Raw genomic sequence first — 11395 nt, forward strand, 5'->3', positions numbered from 1 at the left:
TTGACCTTGTAATCTGCCTGCCTTGGCCTCCCAAAGTGCTGGGATTACAGGCTTAAGACATCACGCCCAGCCTCATGCCCGGATAATTTTTGTATTTTTACTAGAGACGGGGTTTTGCCACGTTGGTCAGGCTGGTCTCAAACTCCTGACCTCAGGTAATCTAACAGCCTCGGCCTCCCCAAGTGCTGGGATTACAGGTGTGAGCCACCGCACCCGGCCTTCCCCAAGTTTTAATCAACTCTTTGTAATTCTTGCTTTTCCAGATTCGCAAAGCTAAGAACCAGTCAAAGCTAAGAACTGTTCTATAGTGGAAATGCTAGCACACTGTCAGCATGTGAGTCCATGCCCAAGGGGCCAGCCTTTCCCTCTTCCATCTCCTTTCAAATGCCACATAACATTTTTAAATGCAACATTATCTTCAACATGGCTTAACTAATCTTACAATATAAGATGAAATATTAAAATGTATTCTACCACTCTAAAAATCACTTATCATTTTTGTTAGTATAACAATATACATTTTTAAAAACATACTTGTTATCAATATATTCATATAGTTCTTCAGAACTTATTGCAGTGCCTACTGTAAAGTATGATAAATTTTATTCACTGTAAAAGGTGACAATGTATGAAAATATGCGAGTTTGGCTGGGCACGGTGGCTCACACCTGTAATCCCAGCACTTTGGGAGGCCAAGGCGGGTGGATCACCTGAGGTCAGGAGTTCAACACTAGACTGGCCAACGTGGTGAAACCCCATCTCTACTAAAAATGCAAAAAAAATTAGCTGGGCGTGGTGGTGGGCACCTGTAGTCCCAGCTACTTGGGAGGCTGAGGCAAGGGAATTGTTTGAACCCAGTAGGCAGAGGTTGCAGTGAGCCAAGACCGTGCCACTGCACTCCAGCCTGGGTGACACAGCAAGACTCTGTCTCAAAAAAAAAAAAAAAAAGTGCAAGTTTATTAGACTTGGCTTTCTAAGGTAACCCTCTGCATGCAGAGAACTAAATGGATAAAGTATAGTGCTAATATTTAGGATGCTATATTTTCTATCCTACATCTTACACAGAGCTGGCACACCAGAGTGATGGCTCTGGAGGCAGGCAAGCATAGTTTAAATATCTCAGTTCCACAACTGTCAGCCAAGAACTTTGCATCAATATGCCATCTATAAAATTGGGAAAATAGCAACTACTTCACAGAATTGTGAAAAATCAAAATATAAATCTGCCTGATGTATTTTACAATTGGCATCTACTGGTTGAGGATCCTATATCCAAAATGCTTAGGGTCAAAAGTATTTTCGATTTTGCAGTATTTGCATATATATGAGATATCTTAGGGATGGGACCCAAGTCTAAACATAAACTCCTATGTTTGTTACAGCACTGTTTACAATAGCTAAGATTTGGAAGCCACCTAAGTGTTCATTAATAGATGAATGGATAAAGAAAATGTGGTACGTATACACAATGGAGTAGTACTCAGTCATAAAAAAGAATGAGATCCAGTTGTCTGCAATAACATGATGAAACTGGAGATCATTATGTTAAGTGAAGTCAGCCAGGCACAGGAAAACAAACATCACATTTTCACTTATCTGTGGGATCTAAAAACTAATTGAACTCATGAACACAGAGAGTAGAAGGATGGTTAGCAGAGGCTGGGAAGGGTAGTAGGGGACTGTGAGGAGGTGGGGGTTAATAGGTACCAAAAAAAGTAGAAAGAATGAATAAGACGTACTTTTTTTTTTTTTTTTGAGATGGAGTCTCACTGTCGCCCAGGCTGGAGTGCAGTGGCACGATCTTGGCTCACTGCAGCCTCCATCTCCTGGGTTCAGGCGATTCTCTTGCCTCAGCCTCCTGAGTAGCTGGGATTACACGCGCCCACCACCATGCCCAGCTAATTTTTGTATTTTTAGTAGAGACAGGGTTTCACCATTTTGCGCCAGGGTGGTCTTGAACTCCTGACCTCAGGTGATCCGCCCACCTTGGCCTCCCAAAGTGCTTGATTACAGGCACGAGCACAGCACCCGACCACATACCTACTATTTGATAGAACAATAGAGTGACTACAGTCAATAATAACTGTACATTTAAAAATAAAGACTGTAATTGGATTGTTTGCAGCTTAATGGATAAATGCTTGAGGGGATGGACACCTCACTCTCCATGATGTGCTTAGGTCACATTGCATTCCTGGATCAAAACATCTCATGTTCCCCATAAATATGTACACTTACTATGTACCCACAAAAACTAAAACTTAAAAATTAAAATTAAAAAAAACAGTTATGTGTCAGTGTCATATACATATTATACACATGGCCCAAAGATAATTTTATAAAATATTCAAAGCAAAAATGGCACTATCTCAGCACCCATCTGGACAGAATTCACATTTTCCAATTAGGGATGCCCAACTCATTTTACTATTCAGCCTTAAGGGAGACAAGGTCAGGAAAAAAACTAGAAACCAAAAAGGGACAATGAGGATTAGTGACTGGAAGGGAGGTACCATCTGCGTCAGACCCAGTGTGTGGGCTCAGTTCAAGTATCACCTTACTGTAAAGACTTTTCGGATAAGCCCAGCTTACAGTGATTAATAAAACCCCAAATACATTACTGATCAGAATACCTGATGCTTTTCTTTTTTGAGACAAAGTCTTGCTCTGTCGCCCAGGCTGGAGTGCAGTGGCATGATCACAGCTCACTGCAGCCTCCGATTGCTGGGTTCAAGCCATCCTTGTGCCTCAGCCTCCTGAGCAGCTGGGACTACAGGTGTGTGCCAACAGGCCCAGCTAACTTCTTTTTCTGTAAAGATGGGGCCCCGCTATGTTGGCCACACTGGTCTCCATCTCCTGGCCTCAACTGATCCTCTTACCTCTGCCTCCTAAAGTGCCAGATTACAGGCATGAGCCACCACAGCTGGTTGATGCTTTTATTCAAAAACATTTTTTGCAACACAACTCAGACATGTATGTATGTATGTATGTATGTATGTACGTACGTATGTTTGACTTGCTAATAAGCCTAGACTCCTATGGTAGGATGCCCAGCTCATCTTGTTATGCTAGTATCAAGCTTAGTACTCATCTCATACTAGGCATGCAATAAGTGTTCAGTGAAACTGAATCACTGTCTATACCAGAAATGCACGTTGCTAGCCTCCTTTCCCACACCCACTACAGGCAACGAGAATCAAACCAAGCAAGCTTTCTCACTGAACCCTGGATGCAGCTTCAGAATCCCCTACATGGCACTCCAGGAAACCATTACCATTAGATCTGACTCGGCAAACAAGGTAAACTAGACATCATCGTTGGCCTATTCTATTCATCGAACTCAGCAGAGGTTACCATGGAGAGAAAGTAGGATAAGTATGTTCAGTCACTCATTCAACCAACATTTACTGAACCCAGACTGTATGCTAACTTATAACTGTAAACAAGACTGTACCTTATAGAGTCTGGAGAGAAAGGCAGGCACTGTATGTGGAAGCAATGGAGGATGAGGCATGAAGAATTAGGGTCCATGGCAGACCTCATAGCCATCTCCCACTTTCTTGCAAAGTATGAAGAGCTTCCGGATGGCTGAACACATGGAGCTTCTGGAGGGTGGCGCATGTAGGGAGGGCACGTGAGATCTGCATCCCTTCCCCCACACCGCACCCTACACAGCTCTTCATCTCTATCCATTATTAATACCCTTTATTTTTGTTTGTTTGGTTTTTTGAAACAGAGTCGCGCTCTGTCGCCCAGGTTGGAGTGCAGTGATGCGATCTCGACTCACTGCAACCTCCAATTCCTGGGTTTAAGTGATTCTCCTACCTCAGCCTCCTGAATAGCTGGGATTACAGGAGTGCACCACCACGCCTGGCTAAGTTTTGTATTTTTAGTAGAGATGAGGTTTCACCATGTTGGCCAGGCTGGTCTCAAATTCCTGACCTCAAGCGATCTGCCCACCTCGGGCTCCCAATGTGCTGGGATTACGGGCATGAGCCACCACACCAGGGCTGTAACATCCTTTATGAGAAACCGGTAAACCTAAATAAATGTTTCCCTCAGTTCTGCGAGCTGCTCTAGCAAATGAATGAAACCCAAGGAGGGGACACTCATTTCTAGCTGCCTGGTCAGACCCACAGGTAGAGGAACCTGGGGCTTGCAATTGACATCAGGGTGGGGGGCAGTCTTTGTGAGACTGAGCCCTCAAGCTGTGGGATCTGATGCTCCTCCAGGTAGACTGAATTGGACTGGAGGACCCTCAGCTGGCGTCTGCTGCAGAACGGATTGCTTCTTGGTGGGAAGAAAACCCCACACATGTGGTTACAGAGGTCTTCTGTGTTGATTGTGGTGGTATGAGAGCAGAGGAAAAATGGTATTTTTTCCACTTACACAGACATGAAAGAATACATACTATGTAACTCCACTTATATGAAACTCTAGAACTGATAAAACGAAACTAAGAAAGGGACAAGAGAAATCTTTCTGGGGAAGGAAAGTGTTCCATGTTTTGAATGGAGTGACGGTGAAATAGGTGTAACCATTTATCAAAATTTGCCAAGCTGTACACTTAAAATCTATACATTTTCCGAGGTGGGCGGATCACAAGGTCAGGAGATCGAGACCACAGTGAAACCCCGTCTCTACTAAAAATACAAAAAATTAGCCGGGTGTGGTGGCGGGCGCCTGTAGTCCCAGCTACTCAGGAGACTGAGGCAGGAGAATGGCATGAACCCGGGAGGTGGAGCTTGCCGTGAGCTGAGATCGCGCCACTGCACTCCAGCCTGGGCGACAGAGGGAGACTCCATCTCAAAAAAAAAAAAAAAAAACTATACATTTTATCATAAATGTACCTCATTTAAATTAAACTTAAAATTTTCAAGTTTTTATCTGTAAAAGTAACCTAATCTAAAATTACTAACCTTTCAAAATTCTCAACAGATTGTGAGTTTTCAAAAAGGCTCAACAGACAATGCTTCTCTCAACCTGAGCAAATGACATCTTCATTCATCTAGTCGTTCTATCAGAAATCAGAGAGGAATTCTTGACACATCCCTGTCTTCAAGTTCTGAAGGTGCAAGCTCCCCATCTTCTGAAACCCACTTCCTCCCCCCGCCACTGTCACCATCTTAGTTCAAGCCACTAGCAGGTCTCACCCAGTCCAATGCAATATCCTCCTAACCTGTCTTCCATTTCCACAGTCACCTGACACTGCCCGGAAACTGAAATCTGATCAAGTCATTCTCTTGCTCAGAGCCCTTCAACGCCTTCCTGACATTGTCAGAATAAATTCCAGCATCTTTAACATGACTCCCACACACACCCCTAACCTTAACTGTCCTCCCCCATGTCATCAACTGTGAATCTCATGCCACTTACCTTCTCTCACTCCCCATACTCTAGCTACATGACCTTTTCCAAGCTTCTTGTATGTCAAGATCTTCCAGGCCTAGAGCCTTCATTAATGCTCTTCCCCTCATCTGGAAGATTCTTCCCTTCGCCTTCAACTGACCACATTTCCCCAATCTTCACATCTCAGAGGCTCCAAAGATCCTTCTTCAGAGCACTCCCTGACCCTCCTCGTGGTCCTCAGCTCTCCCAGCAATTTAAGGGCAATGACCACCCCATTTTCTGCACAGCACTTATCCCAGTTTTCATTACATATTCTCTTGTGTGTTTGCTATGTTCACCTAAGATTAATGATAATAAAAGTAGTTGCATGTCTTAAGAGCATACAATATACTGGGCATTAGACTGACCATTTTACATATTATCACTTTTTATCTTTGCAATGACCCTATAAAGTAAGGTCTATACTGTCATTTGCCCCATATTCAGACAAGAAAACTGAGGCACAGAGGGAAGGACTAGAAAATAGCAAAGATATTACTTAAAATTAGGTCATCTGACTAACGAAACAGCACTATGCCATGTCGGCTTTCACAAAATACTAAGCTTTACTGTCAACTCCAAAAGGGCAGGATCCCTATGTGATTTGTGGCTTACTGTAAAGCACCGTATCGCATTGTTTAACAGTATTTTTTTTTTTTTGAGACCAAGTTTAGCTCTTGTCGCCCAGGCTGGAGTGCAATGGCACGATCTTGGCTCACTGCAACTTCCGCCTCCTGCGTTCAAGCAATTCTCCTGCCTCAGCCTCCTGAGTAGTTGGAATCAGAGGTGCCCACCACCAGGCCCAGCTAAGTTTTGTCTTTTTAGTAGAGACGGGGTTTCACCATGTTGGTCCGGCTGGTCTTGAACGCCTGACCTCAGGTGATCCACCCACCTCGGCCTCTCAAAGTGCTGGGATTACAGGCATAAGCCACCACACCCGGCCCTGTTTCACAGTATTTAACATCAGTGCTTGCCTAAGCCAGAGGCCATGCAAACATCTGGCCAGTGAGAATCATCATAGGAGCTCTTCAATATGTTTACCCTACTGAGATTTACCAATTATTTTCTAATATTAAAAGCTATTTTACTTATAGTCTCATTTATATAAGCTTATTATTTATAAGCTCATTTACAAAGCAAATAGGTATTTGAGAATAATAAAACTGGCCGGGCACAGTGGCTCACGCCTGTAATCCCAACACTTCGGGAGGCTGAAGCGAGTGGATCACCTAAGGTCAGGAGTTCAAGACAGCCTGGCCAACGTGGTGAAACGCCATCTCTACTAAAAATACAAAAATTAGCTGTGTATGGTGGCACACGCCTGTTGTCCCAGCTAGCTGGGAAGCTGTGGCAAGAGAATCAATGGGAGGCAGAGGTTGCAGTGAGCTGAGATTGAGCCATTCCACTCCAACCTGAGTGACAGAGCAAAACTCCATCTTAAAAAAAAAAAAAAAAAAAGTCCGGGCACAGTGGCTCATGTCTGTAATCCCAGCACTTTGGGAGGCTGAGGAAGGCAGATCACGAGGTCAGGAGATTGAGTAAAACCCCGTCTCTAGTAAACATACAAAAAATTAGCCAGGCGTGGTGGCGGGCATCTGTAGTCCCAGCTACTTGGGAGGCTGAGGCAGGAGAATCACTTGAACTCACTTGAGGCAGAGGTTGCAGTGAGCAATTAGCCGGGTGAGGTGGCAGGCACCTGTAGTCCCAGCTGCTCGGGAGGCTGAGGCAGGAGAATGGCGCAAACCTGGGAGGCGGAGCTTGCAGTGAGCCAAGATCACGCCACTGCACTCCAGCCTGGGCGACAGAGTGAGACTCCGTCTCAAAAGAAAAACAGCCCGGGAGGCGGAGCTTGTAGTGAGCCGAGATCACGCCACTGCACTCCAGCCTGGGCGACAGAGTGAGACTCCGTCTCAAAAGAAAAACAAAACAAAAAAAATTGTATCTGTAAATATCCTAAAGTTGAGACTTGTCTGACTTTCCTACTGTTTCCTTAGCCTCAAATTACTCAAAGTTAATGAGGCGCTACATTAACAATTTTCTGGTTATTGAGGCTCTATGAATAATACTAAAAACAGAAATATAATCCAGAAAACCACATTAAAAACCCAATAGGCAAAAATATGGGGTCCGCTTAGTGTTACTGAAAACACACAATTCTTACTCTATTTCTAGAGTTCCTTCATCCAACACATGTTTATCAAGCACCTCTGCTGTATCAGGCACTGTCCCACCAGCTGGGGTGAACAAATGGGCCACGTCCCTGTTTTCATGAAACTGCATTCTAATGGAACAATTAACAACTGTCAGGTGGAAGTAAGTGTGATGCAGAAAACTGAAGGGAGGTCAGGGCATAGGGTTACTGTCAGGCTATTTTAGAAAGGCTGGTGAGGGCTGAACACTCATAACGTGACTTCTGAGCAGACTCGAATGAAAAAATGAGAACTTCACTAAATCCTATGATTCTTCAATGTTTTCAAGTTTGCATCCAAAAGACTGAAACACAGTAACTTCTTCCCTTTATTCTATAAATAGGGAAACTACCTGAACGGCTTCTAGAAAGTGGAGGTGAGGCCACGGTAAGTCAATTGTGGGGAAGAAAATGTTGAGGAATGAAATGATAAAGCTTGGCCGGGCGCGGTGGCTCAAGCCTGTAATCCTAGCACTTTGGGAGGCCGAGACGGGCGGATCACAAGGTCAGGAGATCGAGACCATCCTGGCTAACACGATGAAACCCCGTCTCTACTAAAAAAGTACAAAAAACTAGCCGGGCGAGGTGGCGAGCGCCTGTAGTCCCAGCTACTCGGGAGGCTGAGCCAGGAGAATGGCGTAAACCCGGGAGGCGGAGCTTGCAGTGAGCAGAGATCCGGCCACTGCACTCCAGCCTGGGTGACAGAGCGAGACTCCGTCTCAAAAAAAAAAAAAAAAAAAAAAAAAGAAATGATAAAGCCTAGTAAAGCTTTCTATTTGCAACAATTAATTTTTAATCGTCAAAACTGAAGGATCTCAAAGAATTTTAATGTGTACTTCCCCCACCCTGCTACCTTCAGAAGGAAAAGTTGTCATCATAACTGTTTTCTAAAGACAGAGATGAAAGGAACTGCTCAGTGTCACAACTTGTCATTATTAGAGGGAAAAGTACTTAATGCTGAAAATATTAAGTAAGCATTGACAAGGAATATGAGATAAAGATCAGCACATCATTTTGGCTAGGAGAGAAAAAGAGCTAAAGGGAGAGAATGGTGCCTAAGCTAATTCATTCATTTTATGTGCTTCTTTATGATGAAGTTTAATAAATTTTTTTCTAAAATACTTTACCTTCCTGAAACCACCAGAGTTCCATCATCGAGTAAATAATCCTTCACATTCTGAGGAAGTGGAAGAATGACACTAAAAAAAAAAAAAAAACCAAAAAAGGCATCATTTTAAAAGATCAACTGTAAGCAGAGAGAAAAATGTCCACCCTTTATTGATTTTGGATTTATTTATTTCAATATAACACAAATTTATTTAATATAAAGTAGAAAATGTTAATGATGTATATTTGGTAGCAGCAGACAAGGAATTAGAATATGATTAAATACTGCGGTTCACCTTATTGCCACAAAAACCAGCCAAATCCAAACAATCAGATGGAAATCACAGTATGAAAGCAACAAGCTCAAAAGGATTCTGAGTGAGCACAACATTTCTGTGTCTTTAAGAAATCAGAAGGGCCGGGCACGGTGGCTCAAGCCTGTAATCCCAGCACTTTGGGAGGCCGAGACGGGCGGATCACGAGGTCAGGAGATCGAGACCATCCTGGCTAACACAGTGAAACCCCGTCTCTACTAAAAAATACAAAAAACTAGCCGGGCGAGGTGGTGGGCGCCTGTAGTCCCAGCTACTCGGGAGGCTGAGGCAGGAGAATGGCGTAAACCCGGGAGGCGGAGCTTGCAGTGAGCTGAGATCCGGCCACTGCACTCCAGCCTGGGCGACAGAGTAAGACTCCGTCTCAAAAAAAAAAAAAAAGAAATCAGAGACCAGCAGATATTTGCTGCAACACAGGAAATGCAACAAAACAAACCAGAAGATGACTAGCGTTTGGTCACCTTCTAAAGATAGAGGGCAGAAGTAGAGTCAAGATCTGGAAACCATTTTTGGGTTGGCAATGAGCACCCACAGCTAAGAATTCATGATACTTTCGGATGTGTCTTGCTGTCATTCTATTCAGCTGATCACCAGAGATCAAAGCTGCTTAAACTGGGCATGCTTTAGCTTAATTTGTTTCAGATAATCATAATTAAGGATGGCAAAGTCGTATTTGAAGTCTCTTAAAAACTTATGGGATAATTTGTTTTTTACCTTGAAATAATAAATTATCAACAAGCCCTACCACAGATACCTAAGAGTGGTGGTATTATTTTGATCTTGAGGCATATACATTTTCAAAAAGTGGAAAAGCTTACAGCCTGCTTTCAGGAAGTTAACACAACATCAGTGACTTGTCTCATTTATTTATGGAATAAGTTTTTTTTGGCACATTACAAATGATTTTGTGCACAAAAAAAAGAGTATTCATGGGCTACTTCGGTTTTAAAAATAAATATTTGATTTATCAAAAGTACGATTTCACATTCAAAAATCTAGTTCTGGTCGAGCGCGGTGGCTCACACCTGTAATCCCAGCACTTAGGGAGGCCGAGGCGGGAGGATCAGGAGGTCAGGAAATCAAGACCATCCTGGCTAACACGGTGAAACCCCGTCTCTACTAAAAATACAAAAAATTAGCCGGGGGTGGTGGCGGGCGCCTGTAGTCCCAGCTACTCGGGAAGCTGTGGCAGGAGAATGGCGTGAACTCCAGAGGCGAAGTTTGCAGTGAGCCAAGATCGCTGCCACTGCAATCTGGCCTCGGCGACAGAGCAAAACTCCGTCTCAAAAAGAAAAAAAAAAAATCTAGTTCTTCCTCAGGCTTTCAATTTCATCTAACAAATCTTATTATGTTTGAAAATCTACTAAATTTTAATCAATTTCATGTGAAATTTTGTAACTTAAAAGTCTCTTTAAAAATTTAAATTCTATTTATACACTACTCAATTTTCTTTTTTAATATGTCTATTGGCTGATTACAAACAAGCCTTCCTAAATATTTTACTCTTACAAAGCTAACAAACGAAATTGTTAAGTACAATGAATCCAAGGTTCTACTAGACATTCCAATACTATTTAAGAACCTGAAACTTTTCTTATACATTTTAACTGACCATTCTGAGCCTATTACACATTTTCAAGTACATACCCAATCTTTATTGAATGAAACCATTATATAATGAATCAGCAATTACTGAAATGTTGGCTCAAAAAAATCAGTAAGTGCAAACCCCAGATTTTCTATAAACACCTTTAAAAAAACTGAGAGACGAAATTGTATATATTAATACTTGCCGCCTACCTAATGCTTTGAAGTATTTATACATTGTGGAATGGTTAAATGTAGCTAACTAACAAATGCATTGCCTAACAGAGTTATTTTTGTGATGAGAACACTAACATCCACTCTCCGTTTTTCACGAATACTATACGTATATCGTCATTATAGTCTCTATTCTATACAACAGATCTACGTACTTGTTCTCGTATCTAACTGTAATTACGTATCCTTTCACCTTCCCAATCTCCAACCTCTGGGGACGTGGCGAAAAGCAATTAAGCCACCGGGTGGCCTTGGGCAGTGATCATCTTGAGCCTGGGGCCATTCTAAAAGTAGTGGTGGTGAACTCCCAAGCCTAAACTACGTTAATCCACTACTTCTCCCGCCTCCGACCCTCACTGAAACCACAACTGACCCTCCTAGCCAGCACACTCGCTGGCTTGCAACAGGACGCAGACAACTGCTTACCTACTTCCCTCTCGACACACTCCCTCCCATGCAGTCGTTAGAAGGCCTGCATTTTTTTGGATGGCAGTAAGATTCGCTCACAAGTCGCAGTTCCCTTTGGCCGGTAGGCCGGGCGAACCCCCTCCCATCTCAC

At 43.1% G+C, this 11395-nt stretch overlaps 1 protein-coding gene across 2 annotated transcripts in view; it reads right to left on the reverse strand.

Moving 5' to 3' along the window:
- Positions 1 to 11395, reverse strand: part of CDC123 (cell division cycle 123) — a 54783-nt gene that overhangs the window by 43031 nt on the left and 357 nt on the right. For both annotated transcript variants that reach the window (XM_003903388.4, XM_009213972.3), the window contains exon 2: positions 8704 to 8775. In XM_003903388.4, the coding sequence (XP_003903437.1) occupies positions 8704 to 8775 (72 nt within the window). The remainder of the gene's footprint in view (positions 1 to 8703; positions 8776 to 11395) is intronic.

This window comes from Papio anubis, chromosome 11 (assembly GCF_008728515.1).
Source record: "Papio anubis isolate 15944 chromosome 11, Panubis1.0, whole genome shotgun sequence".
NCBI lineage: Eukaryota > Metazoa > Chordata > Mammalia > Primates > Cercopithecidae > Papio > Papio anubis.